At 49.7% G+C, this 17,364-nt stretch overlaps 1 protein-coding gene across 6 annotated transcripts in view; it reads left to right on the forward strand.

The window, feature by feature from the left end:
• The window catches only part of EPHB2 (EPH receptor B2), a 159,181-nt gene extending 142,128 nt beyond the window's left edge, over window positions 1-17,053 (forward strand). For 2 of the 6 annotated variants that reach the window (XM_073601427.1, XM_073601431.1), the window contains 9 exons: window positions 764-872; window positions 1,216-1,331; window positions 1,878-2,000; window positions 2,095-2,342; window positions 5,415-5,630; window positions 9,690-9,839; window positions 10,323-10,516; window positions 11,261-11,416; window positions 14,161-17,053. In XM_073601427.1, coding sequence (XP_073457528.1) covers window positions 764-872; window positions 1,216-1,331; window positions 1,878-2,000; window positions 2,095-2,342; window positions 5,415-5,630; window positions 9,690-9,839; window positions 10,323-10,516; window positions 11,261-11,416; window positions 14,161-14,269 — 1,421 coding nt within the window. In that variant the 3' untranslated portion in view covers window positions 14,270-17,053. The remainder of the gene's footprint in view (window positions 1-763; window positions 873-1,215; window positions 1,332-1,877; window positions 2,001-2,094; window positions 2,343-5,414; window positions 5,631-9,689; window positions 9,840-10,322; window positions 10,517-11,260; window positions 11,417-14,160) is intronic. The other 4 variants (XM_073601429.1, XM_073601428.1, XM_073601430.1 and 1 more) reach the window with 4 other exon arrangements.
• Window positions 17,054-17,364: the final 311 nt, after the last annotated feature.

The raw sequence follows: 17,364 nt of genomic DNA on the forward strand, positions 1-17,364 counted from the left end.
TCCTCACACCACATCTTCTGGTACTTATTATACAGATTTACCAATACATGACCCGTCCTCTTCCTCCTCACACCACGTCTTCTGGTACTTATTGTTCAGATTTACCAATCCACGGCCCATCCTCTTCCTCACACCACGTCTTCTGGTACTTATTGTTCAGATTTACCAATCCACGGCCCGTCCTCTTCCTCACACCACGTCTTCTGGTACTTATTGTTCAGATTTACCAATCCATGGCCCATCCTCTTCCTCACACCACATCTTCTGGTACTTATTCAGATTTAACAATACTCGGCCCGTCCTCTTCCTCCTCCCACCACGTCTTCTGGTAGTTATTGTTCAGATTTAACAATACTCGGCCCGTCCTCTTCCTCACACCACATCTTCTGGTACCTATTATACAGATTTAGCAATCCACGGCCCATCCTCTTCCTCCTCTCACCGCGTCTTCTGGTACTTATTATACAGATTTAGCAATCCACGGCCCGTCCTCTTCCTCCTCACACCACATCTTCTGGTACTTATTATACAGATTTACCAATCCACGGCCCATCCTCTTCCTCCTCACACCGTGTCTTCTGGTACTTATTGTTCAGATTTACCAATCCACGGCCTGTCCTCTTCTTCCTCCTCACCGCGTCTACTGGTACTTATTGTTCAGATTTACCAATACATGACCCGTCCTCTTCCTCCTCTCACCGCGTCTTCTGGTATTTATTACTTAGCTTTACTAATCCATGACCCGTCCTCTTCCTCTTCACAGCCGAATACCAGAGCAGCTTCCAGGAAAAACTGCCGCTGATCATTGGCTCGTCTGCCGCAGGTTTGGTGTTCCTCATCGCCCTGGTGGTCATCATCATCGTTTGCAACAGGTAGAGTAGCTTGGAGTGGACGTTTGTTGTCATGTGGACTCCAGCCATTCGCGGGACTGGTAAAGTCCTCGATATCTGCCATTAATAATGACACAATGGCAGTTATTGGTCTGCTGTAGAGTTGGCACTGAGGGGGTTCTTTATAAAGGTCAGAATCGGTAATTGCCTGTTTTTTATCTTTGGGGGGTTCTTGTTCCGACACCATTTCTAGACTTGAGTTATGACATCCCGTTGTGCAGCACTACAGACACTGTTGGTGTTACAGTGTATGGACTTTCCAAGGTGTGAGATTTGGTGTCGTGGGTTCAATATGCAGGTTAAGTGCCTTTTGTGTTTCTTCCAGAAGACGGGGCTTCGAGCGGGCCGACTCGGAGTACACCGACAAACTGCAGCACTACACGAGTGGACACAGTACGTACCGACTGCCCTCTCCACCTCTAGCGCCGCGTTCTCTCGTTGGTTCGTTGCCTAATTTGTTCCCTTAGATCGTAATGTATCCACAAACCCATAAAAATCATCCATCACTTGCTGAGCCCTGCCACCCTCCACCACCCCCTACCGGGGCCAAGCCTCATCATCCTTCATTCATTAAAATTCCCACCATCCATGGTCCTCCTGGACCTCCTTGGCCAGGTCTTTTCTGACGGACTACAAAACTCCCCACCCTTTCCATCCCAATAACCTAAATAGAAGGGAGTGTTCTGTAGTCCTGCAGCAGAGAGCTGGCAGAGGCCAAGCAGTGATTGAGATTTCAGTGCAGTGTTGTCCGCCCAGGTCACTGGAGTTCAGAGGGGTCATAAAACCTGGGAAATGGTGTCCCTGAAGATGAAGTGCTTCCTTTGTTCTGCAGACTTTACATTTCACAGTAGAAATAGATGAAATGACCTGTGTAGACTATCCCTAGACCCTCCACCAACCACCTCCATGATCTCCTCCACTCTGTGTCATCTCTGTCCTCCTCTTCTCTGTCCTCCCGAGTCTCTCATGCCAGTCTCCCCCCTGCAGTGACTCCAGGGATGAAAATTTACATTGACCCTTTCACATACGAGGATCCCAATGAAGCCGTGCGGGAGTTTGCCAAAGAAATTGAAATTTCCTGTGTGAAGATTGAGCAAGTGATTGGAGCAGGTAAGAGCTGTCCTGGTCTGCCATACGGGGTGGGGGGCAAGGATGGTGTGTAGATGGCTGCTGACAGGCTCTGTCCCCTCCGTGTCTCCTGCAGGGGAGTTTGGGGAAGTTTGCAGCGGACATCTGAAGCTCCCAGGTAAGCGGGAGATGTTTGTGGCCATCAAGACGCTGAAGTCAGGGTACACAGAGAAGCAGCGGCGGGATTTCCTGAGTGAAGCCAGCATCATGGGGCAGTTCGATCACCCCAACGTCATCCATCTGGAAGGAGTGGTCACCAAGAGCGCTCCCGTCATGATCATCACAGAGTTCATGGAGAATGGATCGCTGGACTCCTTCCTCCGGGTACGACCTGTGCCACCACCCAATGTGTGCTTTGACCAGTTATAGGGAGACAATGAGATGACAGTCTGAGGTCATACAGTGGGTCAAAAAAGTATTTAGTCACCACCAATTGTACAAGTTCTCCCACTTGAAAAGATGAGAGAGGCCTGTAATTGTCATCATAGGTATACCTCAACTATGAGAGACAAAATGTGGAAACAAATCCGATCACATTGTCTGATTTTTGAAAGAATTTGCAAATTATGGTGGAAAATAAGTATTTGGTCACCTACAAACAAGCGAGATTTCTGCCTCTCACAGACCTGTATCTTCTTCTTTAAGAGGCTCCTCTGTCCTCCACTCATTACCTGTATTGATGGCACCTGTTTGAACTTGTTATCAGTATAAAAGACACCTGTCCACAACCTCAAACAGTCACACTCCAAACTCCACTATGGTGAAGACCAAAGAGCTGTCGAAGGACACCAGAAACAAAATTGTAGACCTGCACCAGGCTGGGAAGACTGAATCTGCAATAGGCAAGCAGTTTGGTGTGAAGAAATCAACTGTGGGAGCAATAATTAGAAAATGGAAGACATACAAGACCACTGATAATCTCCCTCGATCTGGGGCTCCACGCAAGATCTCACCCCGTGGGGTCAAAATGATCACAAGAACGGTGAGCAAAAATCCCAGAACCACACGGGGGGACCTAGTGAATGACCTGCAGAGAGCTGGGACCAACGTAACAAAGGCTACCATCAGTAACACACTATGCCGCCAGGGACTCAGATCCTGCAGTGTCAGACGTGTCCCCCTGCTTAAGCCAGTACATGTCCGGGCCTGTCTGAGGTTTTCTAGACAGCATTTGGATGATCCAGAAGAGGATTGGGAGAATGTCATATGGTCAGATATAACCAAAGTAGAACTGTTTGGTAGAAACACAACTCGTCGTGTTTGGAGGAGAGAGAATGCTGAGTTGCAACCAAAGAACACCATACCTACTGTGAAGCATGGGGGTGGCAACATCATGCTTTTGGGCTGTTTCTCTGCAAAGGGAAAAGGACGACTGATCTGTGTACATGAAAGAATGAATGGGGCCATGTATCGTGAGATTTTGAGTGCAAACCTCCTCCCATCAGTAAGGGCATTGAAGATGAAACGTGGCTGGGTCTTTCAGCATGACAATGATCCCAAACACACCGCCCGGGCAATGAAGGAGTGGCTTCGTAAGAAGCATTTCAAGGTCCTGGAGTGGCCTAGCCAGTCTCCAGATCTCAACCCCATAGAAAACCTTTGGAGGGAGTTGAAAGTCCGTGTTGCCCAGCGACAGCCCCAAAACATCACTGCTCTAGAGGAGATCTGCATGGAGGAATGGGCCAACATACCAGCAACAGTGTGTGACAACCTTGTGAAGACTTACAGGAAACGTTTGACCTCTGTCATTGCCAACAAAGGAGATATAACAAAGTATTGAGATGAACTTTTCATATTCACCAAATACTTATTTTCCACCATAATTTGCAAATAACTTCTTTCAAATATCAGACAATGTGATTGGATTTGTTTCCACATTTTGTCTCTTATAGTTGAGGTCTACCTATGATGACAATTACAGGCCTCTCTCCTCTTTTCAAGTGGGAGAACTTGTACAATTTGGAGCTGACTAAATACTTTTTTGACCCACTGTAGTTAGTTGTAAGCAGATCGCAAAGCAGTAAAGATCAGGAACCTGCCCATTGGGGGATATCTTCTGACTTCAGGCTGTAAAGAGGTTATAAACAATGCTCCGATTGGGTGGGAAAACACCATTCCAGTCCTCTGGATCTCTAGTCAGCAGGTGTATTAAGATGAACCCCTTCTTCACCCATTCAGGGCAACATAACACTTATACCTAACAGCCCCCCAGCTGCACATAGTGGGCCCCCGGGAGGGAAGGGCGGCTGATTACCACAGATACTAATCTGAAATTAAATCTCTGGGGGGGGGGGGGGGATTCTCCAGATTTTAATCGGTAATGGAGAAAAGAGGAGACACCATGGAGTTCTTCCTCTGTCTTCAGCTGGTTGCCTAGATTACGATTCACCCGTATAGTTCTATGGGTCAGAGATTGTATCCCACCATTTGAGAGCTCTGTCCCATGTGACAGCACTGGGCTTCCTGAGCAGCCAATCATCCAGCACCATCACTGTCACATGGACCCACACCAAGACGTGCGAACTGAAGTTTAATTAAGTACATACACGGGGGGTGGCAATTGAGCGAACCTGTTGCTCTTTCCTGGGGGTTGGCAGTTGAGCGATCCTGTCGCTCATATCCTGGGGGTTGGCAGTTGAGCGATCCTGTCGCTTGTGTCCTGGGAGTTGGCAGTTGAGCGAACCTGTCGCTCGTGTCCTGGGGGTTGGCAGTTGAGCGAACCTGTTGCTTGTGTCCTGGGGGTGGCGGTTGAGCGGACCTGTCGCTCGTGTCCTGGGGGTGGCGGTTGAGCGGACCTGTCGCTCGTGTCCTGGGGTGGCGGTTGAGCGGACCTGTCGCTAGTGTCCTGGGGTGGCGGTTGAGCGGACCTGTCGCTCGTGTCCTGGGGTGGCGGTTGAGCGGACCTGTCGCTCGTGTCCTGGGGTGGCGGTTGAGCGGACCTGTCGCTCGTGTCCTGGGGGTGGCAGTTGAGCGAACCTGTCGCTCGTGTCCTGGGGGTTGGCAGTTGAGCGAACCTGTCGCTCGTGTCCTGGGGGTTGGCAGTTGAGCGAACCTGTCGCTCCTGTCCTGGGGGTGGCGGTTGAGCGGACCTGTCGCTCGTGTCCTGGGGGAGGCGGTTGAGCGGACCTGTCGCTCGTGTCCTGGGGATGGCGGTTGAGCGGACCTGTCGCTCGTGTCCTGTGGGAGGCGGTTGAGCGGACCTGTCGCTCGTGTCCTGTGGGAGGCGGTTGAGTGGACCTGTCGCTCGTGTCCTGGGGATGGCAGTTGAGCGGACCTGTCGCTCGTGTCCTGGGGATGGCGGTTGAGCGGACCTGTTTTCTCCTGATGTTGACATTCAGAGAGATAAATACACACTGAGGGTTTCCTTTTACTCGGTTCTCCTTTCTGTCTTTGCAGCAAAACGACGGTCAGTTCACGGTGATCCAGCTGGTGGGAATGCTGAGGGGGATTGCCGCGGGCATGAAGTACTTGGCGGATATGAATTACGTGCACCGGGATCTGGCCGCTCGGAACATCTTGGTGAACAGCAATCTGGTGTGTAAAGTCTCTGACTTTGGGCTGTCGCGCTTTCTGGAGGACGACACCTCGGATCCCACGTATACCAGCGCCTTGGTGAGTACCGTGCTGGTCACCTTCAGTTCTGGGACGAATGACATGGCACCAATGGTGTGTCCCAGAATGGATGGTGCGCCGCCGCCTTATGGGTGGAGAAATCCATAGGAGCCACTTCCATGTTCAGTGCGGAGGGCGATGGCGGCATAAAATGAGCCTGAAATTGAAGTGCTGTGAATTTACAAACAAACACTCGCCCTCTGTTCACACCCCATTAACCAGCAGCCAGATCCAGGCGATAATACACACGGCCCCATCTGGCTCATATTCCAGCAGGAAACCTGATTCCCGCAGTGCGAAGAGAACCGGCGTCTATCCCGCTGCTTGTACAGCTGTCCGGGCCCGTCATTCAGAGCCGGATTATTCTCCATTCCTCACCATGTGCCAGGACGGATCCTGGTTGCTGGATTGCCAAGCCATGTCCAAGAATTGGCTGCCCCTGGTCTTCTTGTGGAGACCTCATCACCAAGTTGTCACCAGTAGTTCCAATCCTTCCCATAACCCTCCTCACCTCAGATATGAGAACTGGGAGAAGGCTTTCACCCTTGTCAGTACCTAATACATTCTCACAGTCTGGATTGTAAGCTCTGCGGGCAGAAATTATATTGGCCATGGTTTCCAGCATCTCCTCCAGACCTCCAACTCTTTGGTCAGATTTGTGAGGAATGGCCTCTCCAGGATGATGGCAGAGCGCTCCATTCTCACACGTTCTCTTAAGTAGGAAATTGTCTGCCATGGTAGGAGGTTTCTCTACCTGAACACTTCCCACTCATTGTGAGATGATGGCCATTGTATGAGGTTCACAGAGCCTGACCTGAAGGTCCTGGATTTCCTGTAGGAGGTCCTGGACTCTCCACTGCCACAACGGGGGCCTTAACAAGGGTGGGGGTATAAAAGTAAATGGGGTCCCAGCGTGAGCAGGGGGTTACCAGAGTTGGTGGGGCTCCTAGAGGAGTTTGGGAGAGTATAGGAACAGTGGGGGGTCTCCAGCGAAGGTAGAGGGATGGGGTGTTGCAGGATCCAGTATAACACCCCTCTGTAGTGGTAGATGGTATCGTCCAGTCCAGTCATTTCCCGGTGTTTGGTGGAGTTCCTCACACATAAGGTTTCGGTGATGTCTCCTCCCTGGCTGCATGACAGGAATCTCACATACTTCTCATACTCTGTCCCTGCTCCCCACCGGTTTTATGCTGTTACTGACAGACTGTGGGGCCCATGCTGACCCTGGGGCCAGTCCTCCCAGTCTCTCTGTGTGTTCTCCATAGAGGCTCTCCAAACTGTTTTCTGTTTGATCCCCTCTGTCATCGCCATGCAATTGTCTGACTAATTGTCAGCTGAGGACGGAGCATTGCAGCGAACCCAGTACATGGAGCCTTCCTACAGGATGCAGTGCGGTCACATCGCCCGAAGGCAGGAGAACCCGAAATTTCAGCATTGGCCTCTGTCCTTCTCACCCGGACACCGAGCACCAATAGCCACACATGGAAGTAAGTCACACATGTGCAAGTCACAAGCAAGTCCCAAGTCTTAACCTTCACGTCACAAGCAAGTCCCAAGTTACTGTGGCGAAAAGCAAGCAAGTCAAGTCATTTATTTTGGTCAAGTCACAAATTAAGTCAAAATACTGATCTACCCCATTTCCACCTTTAAATTAGTTAAAAGTCAGTTTTCAGGAAAGGTTTTGTTCTATTTTCAACATTAACAAAACTGCTTAGTGCCTTTTTCTTGGAATATTAAAGAAATACTTTGAATGCCCAAACAGCAGACAAGGAGCAGAACACTCAGCAATTAAATGGCCAACAAGCCTGAAAAAAGTAGTCCTTGCTGAGGGGGAAAATAACTAAGCTCTAAGTTTGAACTTGACACAATGCCAACATCTGGACACTTGAATGGTGATGAGAATAGCCACTTAAAATGCATTGCATTTGCAAAAAATGAAATTGGAAAGTACTTTCTCGCTCAGTTGTGAGCGATGGGGTCGCACTATCACCCCACCATGGCTGAACACACGTTCAACAGGTGCGCTTGATGCAGGGACTGACATAACTCGTACCGCTACCCTGAACAGCTCCAATGGCATTTGGCAAATGCTGATTGGCTCAGAGGCGGTGGTGGGCGGAGTGTGTGGGTAATATTTTCGGGGTGGTGGTGCCAAGTCATTGCAAGTCAAATAGCCCAAGTAAAAGTCAAGTCACAAGTCATTAGTGACAAGTCAAAGTCAAGTCATTTATTTAATTTTGTCAAGCAAGTCCTCAAGTCATGTGACTCAAGTCCCCCACCTCTGCCATTAGCCTGTTCTAGAATAAACATGGAGATGCTCTGCCAGTCCTGGGAAGGTGTTTAGCTGCTCTCCTCCCCCATAAAAACAATGAATTCCCACCACAGCCATCTCTGCTCCACTTCTTGTCCAGTGTTCCCATTACAGGCCTCATGCTGATCCTTCTGGGAAGAATCATTCCAGCAATGTCCAACTATCTTTTGTTCTTGGTGAGATGTCTCTCTGGCTCTGCTCACCATGCAAGACTGTCTATGAAGAAGCTGAGGCCAATGGTAACCGGGACCAACATACCCGCGGCTCCATATAGCAAATGTTTTGTTTGGAGATGAGGACAGACTCGTCGGGACTGACTTTGTATCGTGTATGGAGATGAGGACAAACATGTCGGGACTGACTTTGTATCATGTATGGAGATGAGGACAGACTCGTCGGGACTGACTTTGTATCGTGTATGGAGATGAGGACAGACTCGTCGGGACTGACTTTGTATCATGTATGGAGATGAGGACAGACCCGTCGGGACTCACTTTGTATCATGTATGGAGATAAGGACAGACATGTCGGGACTGACTTTGTATCGTGTATGGAGATGAGGACAGACTCGTCGGGACTGACTTTGTATCATGTATGGAGATGAGGACAGACTCTTCGGGACTGACTTTGTATCATGTATGGAGATGAGGACAGACTCGTCGGGACTGACTTTGTATCGTGTATGAAGATGAGGACAGACTCGTCGGGACTGACTTTGTATCGTGTATGGAGATGAGGACAAACATGTCGGGACTGACTTTGTATCATGTATGGAGATGAGGACAGACTCCTCGGGACTGACTTTGTATCATGTTTGGAGATGAGGACAGACTCTTCGGGACTGACTTTGTATCGTGTATGGAGATGAGGACAGACTCTTCGGGACTGACTTTGTATCGTGTTTGGAGATGAGGACAGACTCTTCGGGACTGACTTTGTATCGTGTATGGAGATGAGGACAGACTCTTCGGGACTGACTTTGTATCGTGTATGGAGATGAGGACAGACTCTTCGGGACTGACTTTGTATCGTGTATGGAGATGAGGACAGACTCCTCGGGACTGACTTTGTATCATGTATGGAGATGAGGACAGACTCTTCGGGACTGACTTTGTATCATGTATGGAGATGAGGACAGACTCCTCGGGACTGACTTTGTATCGTGTATGGAGATGAGGACAGACTCTTCGGGACTGACTTTGTATCGTGTATGGAGATGAGGACAGACTCCTCGGGACTGACTTTGTATCGTGTATGGAGATGAGGACAGACATGTCGGGACTGACTTTGTATCATGTATGGAGATGAGGACAGACTCCTCGGGACTGACTTTGTATCGTGTATGGAGATGAGGACAGACTCTTCGGGACTGACTTTGTATCGTGTATGGAGATGAGGACAGACTCTTCGGGACTGACTTTGTATCGTGTATGGAGATGAGGACAGACTCCTCGGGACTGACTTTGTATCGTGTATGGAGATAAGGACAGACTCCTCGGGACTGACTTTGTATCATGTTTGGAGATGAGGACAGACTCTTCGGGACTGACTTTGTATCACGTATGGAGATGAGGACAGACTCCTCGGGACTGACTTTGTATCGTGTATGGAGATGAGGACAGACTCTTCGGGACTGACTTTGTATCGTGTATGGAGATGAGGACAGACTCGTCGGGACTGACTTTGTATCACGTATGGAGATGAGGACAGACTCGTCGGGACTGACTTTGTATTTGTCTCTCTTTCAGGGTGGGAAGATCCCCATACGTTGGACGGCACCAGAAGCCATTCAGTACAGAAAGTTTACTTCGGCCAGCGATGTCTGGAGTTACGGCATAGTCATGTGGGAGGTGATGTCCTATGGAGAGCGGCCATACTGGGATATGACCAATCAGGATGTAAGTATCTTTGCCAGCAGCTGAAGGGGCGCAGAGGGTGGGGAGAGTGGAGTCGCTGCTGATCTCATTATTATACGGGAACTAAACCGTAAATGAGATTAAGATCTATTTAATTCGGGTTGTATTTGTATTAATTGGCGGTTGGTGATTTCTTTAGTCTGTTGGGCCCCCTGAATTCCGTCCCATGATTGCGCTGCGCTCATCTCTTGTTAACACGCTGACCTTGAGGTGTGAGGTAGATTTGCAGACGGAACGACGAGGAGGATCCGTCACCCCCCCAGTGAACCCGCTAATGATCTTATTGTTCAGAAATGAAGACTAATCCCACCACACAGTGAGATCCAATTAAAGGTTCCTGGAAGGAGTCGTCTTCTGACACCCGGCCTGTATAGATTGCAGTGTTCCTGGATTCTGTCTGCCGCAGGAACATGCGCTTGCCGCCATTTTGTTTCTGAATCATCAGCGTGTTCTTATGTCTTGCAGGTTATAAATGCCATTGAGCAGGATTACCGCTTGCCACCTCCAATGGATTGCCCCAACGCTCTTCACCAGCTCATGCTGGACTGCTGGCAAAAGGACCGCAATCACCGGCCTAAGTTTGCTCAGATAGTCAACACATTGGACAAAATGATCCGAAATCCCAACAGCTTGAAGGCTATGGCACCTCTGTCCTCAGGGTAAGACACCGAGTCGTGATCCGGCCATCATTCTACAATGAGCTGTACGCCAGGGATGGAATGCAGAATGGTGGGGAGTTATCTGACACAGAAAATCTGTCTATTGGCCCTCAGATACTCTCCCTCTGTTCTCCATGATGGTGGGTCTCTCAGGCTTTGTGGTAGGTCTTAGAATCCCTCTGACACGTGCTGTGTGGGCTCTTGTAATAAAGCCGTGCCACAAGCAGTCATCTGTAGTAACCACTTTACCAACATTGAGGTGTGATGATGATTCATCTTTCAGGGCTCCTGACAACTCTTAGTACATACTGTAATTATTTGGATTGATTCTCCCCTCATTGTTATGTCTGTATCTTCCTATTTTATAGGACAACCATTCTCATTCAGGGTTCATCAGAGGTTCTAAGGGTTCCTTTGACTGTATAGCTAATTGATCCTATCCAATGACACCCCCAAAGTTCCAGATTCATCCCTACTAGGCAGAGCCAGTAGCATGACACCAATGATTTTTTTACCTGACTGTAAAGAGGGCATTCTGACCAATGACCACCAATGTAAGGGGCATTTTCCTAATGACCTACGGTGGACTGATCTTACCAGGTGTTTCCTGACACCTGAAGATACAGAATTTCAAGGGTTCCTCTGGGTAAGAAGGCAGTCATTGGAAGTCACCGTTCCCTGACATTCATGTAGAATCCAGTGAAGCTCCTCCCGATGAGTCAGCTCAGTTTCTGTCTCCTCCAGGGTGAACCTACCTCTGCTGGACCGCACCGTCCCTGATTACACCAGCTTCAACACAGTGGACGAGTGGCTGGACGCCATCAAGATGGGACAATACAAAGAGAGCTTCGCCAATGCCGGATTCACATCCTTCGATGTCGTCTCCCAGATGACCATGGAGTAAGTATGGCCAGATGGGAAGTATTGATAGTTTTAAAAGACTCTTGGATGTGCATCTTAGTGAACACAATATACAAGGATATGATTATAGACACTGAAACGCACACACAGGATGGACGATTGTCTTTATTCAACCTTCCCTACTATAATGTAGTTTTAGGTGCACTCCACAATAAGTAACTGGCCCCTCAGTAGGAACAAGTGACACAAATAGGGGGTATGAAGCTTCTGGTGCTGACTGATAAAGCAGTGACAGGTCCTCTTTCAAGAGAAGAAGCCATACAGGAGAGGAACTTTCTTCAGAAGCTTTTGATGGAAGCTACTATTCTCGGGGCTTGAAAGTCATCAAGTGAAACCTTTCCAGATTCTGCCCCTGAGGAGCCACCAATCTATCTGGATCTGGTCCTTCACTGGACAGTGTTACCGATCTCCACCTGATCCAGGTGATCATCTGCCCTCTGAATTCCCCACCGCCCTCTGCCAGGTATCGCACGTCCCCGCTGTCAGGTTTGGCGCAGACATCCATTCCGGAGGCTTTTCTGTATTGTAGACACACAGAAGTGATGCGGCTCAGAGGCCATTGTCTATTCTAAACCAAATATTTACCCTGCGCTGTGAGCCAGGCGGGCGTACAATCACACAGCTGGCCCCTCAATGCATCTCAAAGAAAACACAACAACTCCAGACCTGCCTAGGCCACTCCCAATCCCACTTGTAACCACTCTGGTTGGGGGTGGGGGGGCACAATAGAGACTTTATGGGAAGAGCTCAGCCAATTATTACTACTTGGAGAGTTATAGTCCAAAAACAAAAAAAAAATGAGCCAATCATCCATTTTGGGGGGGTGCTCCCTCTTCCTGCCCTCCTATGTCACTATTCCCCGTCATTTGGGAAGGTGTCATCAGTCTGGGGGATTGTACTGGTCCTATTGGGAGCTTAGTGTGGAGTATTGGGTTGGTCATATGGGGGGGGGGTTTGGACTTGGGCTTGTCTGGTCACGGGGGGGGGGGTTCATCAGTCTGGCGGATCGTCCTGGTCCTATTGGGGGCTCAGTGTGGAGTATTGAGCTTGTCATTTGGGGGGTTGGGCTTGGGCTTGGGCTTGTCTGGTTACATGAGGGTGGGGTTGGTTTCATCAGTCTGAGGGATTATGTTGGTCCTATTGAGGGCTCAGTGTGGAGTATTGGTCATGTCATATGGGGGGGGTCATCAGTCTGGAGGATTGTGCCGGTCATATTTGGGGGCGGGGGGTCATTGTGGTGGTGGTCAGTCTGGAGGATTGCACTGGTCATAGCAAGAGGTGGGGGGATTGTGGTTTTCAAGAGGGTGAACTCAATGTTTAGAGATTTCATCTGGTCCCACCGCAAATCTCGTATCGGGTTACAGCTCCTCCACCTTGCAAAACGTAGGGGAGGAGTTGGCCTTCCAGATGTGAAAGCTTATTACAGAGCTACACACCTCACCAGGCTGGTGGACTGTCACTCAGCAGCACAACATTGGGTGGCCATGGAGATGGAGGACTCTGGCGGCACAGCAAAGAGCTGGCCATGGATTCCATCACCACTCCCAAAGACCCTCACCGATCACCCTACACTGGGCAGCATTCTGGTGGCCAGGGATACATTCAGACATACTTTAGTGTCACTACTGTCCTCTCCTATGGTACCGGTATTGGGCAGCCCAGAGTTTCTGACAGGCCTTCAGAATCCCCATTTCCAGCGCTTAGTCATGAGCGGACGTCTCCGCTTATGCGATTTCTTGGGTTCCGATGGCCAACTCACCCCCCTTGGCAGGGGTGTCTGCCGTGGATCCTCCGCTGGACTTCTGGAGTGGCTTCCAGCTAAGTAACTTTTAGAACTTTACAGAAAACCCCCAATCAAAATCTCTGTGGTTCTCTAAGGTAAACGAATTGAGAAGCATGGAGGATCTCACAGCTACGTTGCATAACTGGGAGGAGACCTGGCGACCCTGGAACCACTTTGTATACACTGATGCATGTTTACAGGAGGTGGCACAAATGAGCTAGCCTTCCTGGATATGACTCTACTCCCTGTGTGAGAGGCCCTCTATGTCCTCTTTCTGTTCCTTTATCCCTGTACCCCTAGCTTCTACTACTCTGGGGTCATCTACTCCCAACATCTACCCCCACTCGGGCTGTTCCCCCGGTCCTACCCCCCCCCCCCCCCCTTTTTTTTTTTCCCCTTTAGTTATCCTTTGGAGACCCAGTGATGGGATACGCCCCTCAGCTATGAAGTATATCCTGGTTTATATTCAGCTTTCACATAGCCCTATCCCTGGGCTTTTTAGATCCAAGGGAAGTACTACCTCCCGCTACACTACCTGAAAATCCAAAACTAAGTTACTCCATTGTGTGTTTTATACGATACTTCAGTTCATCTCACTGTTTCATGCATTAAAGCGCATAGGCTTTGATCCTATATATAAATGTATGGTAGACACCCCGGTGCGGTGCACTGAGCACCATCTACACAAACGTATTCATTAATATGACCGCATACTCTGTGCAATGCTGGGCCTGTTGTTTTCTGACTCGGCCCCTGATTACTTATCTGTTATTGGTTTGAGATTCTGTAAGAACTGTTTATTTTGACTGTTACATGTACTTTCTTTGGTGAATAAAGGAATTTAAAAAAAGAGGTGGGGGATTGGGCTGGTTTTATGGGGGGGGGGGAGGGGCTATAATCACGTGGGGAGGGTCAGTAACCCTTTGTATCTCTCTTTCAGGGACATTCTCAGGGTCGGGGTCACTTTGGCCGGCCACCAGAAGAAAATCCTCAACAGTATTCAGGTGATGCGGGCACAGATGAACCAGATCCAGTCGGTGGAAGTTTGATGGCTGGAAGGCTTCCTCATCTTGACTCTTCCTGGTGTTCCTGGGTTCCGAGCCATCCCTCCCCCCCCGAACCCCTCTTGGTACAATGAAGATTCCATATTGTCCTCCCCCTCCCCCCAAGCCACCATGCTGGTTCCACGCAAAGGGAGGAGCTTCCCTGGGATGGATCCTGGGGGGGCAGATGGGTGGTATGAAGAATATTTTATACATAATGAACCTACAAAGTACAACTAAGGGCTTGTATCAGCTCAGACATCTGTTTGGATGGGCTCTAAGAGTGCTGCCCCAGGTGACCACCCACGTCTGTACCACCTGACCCCTAGCAGAACCTGCAATGGGGATGGGGGGGGGTGCGCGCTTTGGCTGAGAGGGAAAGAGTGAGTTCATTGTATAGAGAGACGTTTGAAGACATATTTCCATGAAATGGACGGGTTGCTTGTGGGAATAAAGCTCTTCGTTTTGAAGATGATGATGATGATGATGATGATGAGAGCCGCCGTGGCCTTCCATGGAAGGAAGACGCCTCTGAGACTCGTAGTGTTCGAACAAAAGACAAAAATCCTTTTTAGCTGAAACCGTTTTGTGAGTTCTACGTTTTACAGGCACGTGCCCAATGACATTTCATCCATATCATGTGATGGTGATGATGTCATCACCGCTTTGCCAATCACCTTCCTCCAGAGACTCTCCGTAGATTCGAATGACAGAACTGGGAAGTGTACAAAGCAGAAAGAAGTTGTTTTGTCGTCAATGTTGTCGTCGTTTGGAAATCTGTTACTTTGTTTACACCCATTTGACGTTTTTTTTACATTTTTTTTTTTTGACTTTCGGTACTCAGAAAAAAAAAAACACATTTTTAAAGACAAAAGTGGACCGCGCCATTCTGCTGGCACATCAGTTCCCTTCCAATTGGCTGATAACAGACTATAAGACGCCGCCCACTTCCTGTCTGGCCTCCCGGAGCGCAGCTTATTATATAAGCTTTTCCTGGCGCTCTCTGGCTAGTGATTGGACAGCGGGGGTCTGAGCGCAGCACAGCAGCCTCACTTTGGGTTTGTATTTTGAGGTTGGCGTTCCGCCGATCCCAGTCTGGCACTTTACTGATATGTGCGGTCATTGGATGAGGTGTCCCGCCCAATCGACATCCACCCATCACATGACCGCACTTGTCACACGCTCCTGCCCTGTGGGGGATGGGATTGTGAATCAGAGACAATGCTTCCTACATCTAGAATAGGGGGGGTGGGGTGTACCGTCCATGTTGTCATGTATGTCCGCTGTGAGCAGACCCCGCGCCCATCCCCCCACCTCCCTAGGAGTCGGTGACAATCACATGGGACAGTCGTGGCTTCTCTAGGCCATCATGTCGTACACGCCGCACACGCTCTTCCACGTCTGTCACAAAGGATGTCCCAGCAGAGGCTCCTCCCACTGGTCCCACCAGTCCCAGAACTGGTCCCCAGTCCGGGGGAGTCTCACCGTCCTGACAGCCATGTGTCCGTCTTCCGGATGGGCTCCTACAGGCCAATCCTTGTAGAACATCATCTAACCTGTATTATTATTGAGCACATTCCATCACCAGCCAATCCCCACCCACCATTAGCACCAGCCAATCGCTTTATATTTTACTCCAGTCTATGTGAAGTTGCCAATGCTACGGACAGTGTGTAGATTGAGCGGGCGTTCGGTGTCGCCCGGGGCGGGGGAGGGAGGAGAGACTTGTCTGCTGGTCTCTAGGGCGAGGGGGTCTTCTGATAACCAATCACTGCCCTGTTCAGCCCGATGAGCCAAGCATTAGGGGGCAGCACTGAGTCTGGGCAGACGCAGTCCTTGTATTCATCCATTGCAGGACCCAATCCGGTGACCCCAGGGCTCAGGAATATCTGTCATTGGTCACCCCAATTACAACCATCTAGGCAGAGTCCCTCCCCCACCATGTACACCTCCCTGCTCCATGTCCTCTAGTGATGGTAGATTTGGGGAGCCCCCATGACTGTGTGTTGGGGCTCAGGCATGTGTCCTCCACCCATAACGTCCTCCTGTGATAGCGCTTGGTAAACCACAATGAATAGAGAACAATGGTTCGGGGGATGAGTCCGCTCTCTCGGACGGTTCTGGGAAATGCCGCGGTGGGCGGATCCCTGGGATAGTTATGGTGGACATACACAGCGATTTTCAGGTAAAGAAAGTATAGACAGATCAGTGAAACCTCCCACCATTGGAGTCCTATCCAGGTGTTGGTTATCGTGAGCAGTTCAGTTATTTGTGTGATGGAAAGATGGCTGCCGTTGTCTGATGAGCGCTGTGTGTGCGGCCAACGTTACCCCCCATCACCGGTACACCACCACTTGGTGCTGCAATCACTGCGCCTCCTCTGGGGTCCACAGGTAGGTATTGTGTGAAGAACTAACAATAGTCCCAAAGGAGAGACCTCCAGACTGCTACCTCTGTCCTCGGAGCGATCCCCAGCAGCCATGTTTACAGAGGATTATGGGAGCAGATGGTGAGTGTGTTGTCTGTAGTCTCCTACCCCTCACCAGCACTTCATGCCACATTATAGAGGACTAAGGGCCCCTGGTGGACAGTGAGCCGGGCCCCAAACTCCCTCCTGCTATCTGTTGTCTGAGCCCCCCTTTGTTTACATTGTACCCCAGATGAAGCAATGAAAACACTGTGAGCCACTGTCCAGCCCGGGAAATCAGTGTACATCGATCGTATGCACCGCCAATACGACTGAGCGATTCTTGTCAATAACTCAATAAAGATTTTGTTTATAAAAGAAAATGGCTGCTGTGTGACTGGGGGAGGGGAGCTGGGGGAAATAAATGGGATGAGAATTGTACAAGGTTCGACATGTGGGAAAATACAGGAGTCTGAAGCAACCAATCGTCTGCCTCCTGTGATATGATTGGTTTACACAGGTAACTGCCATTGCTTTCCCCCAAGGAACTAAAATGGTCTGAAGATGAAGGCTTTGTCCTGGAGGATCTGCACCATCATCTGCCCCTCCCCATCCACCTTCCTGTATATCAGAGCGATGGAAGCCCGAGAACCAGCATCTGGCCAGCAGGGTCATCCGCCTGTTCCTGATAGAC

This window comes from Aquarana catesbeiana, linkage group LG10, assembly GCF_042186555.1.
Source record: "Aquarana catesbeiana isolate 2022-GZ linkage group LG10, ASM4218655v1, whole genome shotgun sequence".
Lineage (NCBI taxonomy): Eukaryota > Metazoa > Chordata > Amphibia > Anura > Ranidae > Aquarana > Aquarana catesbeiana.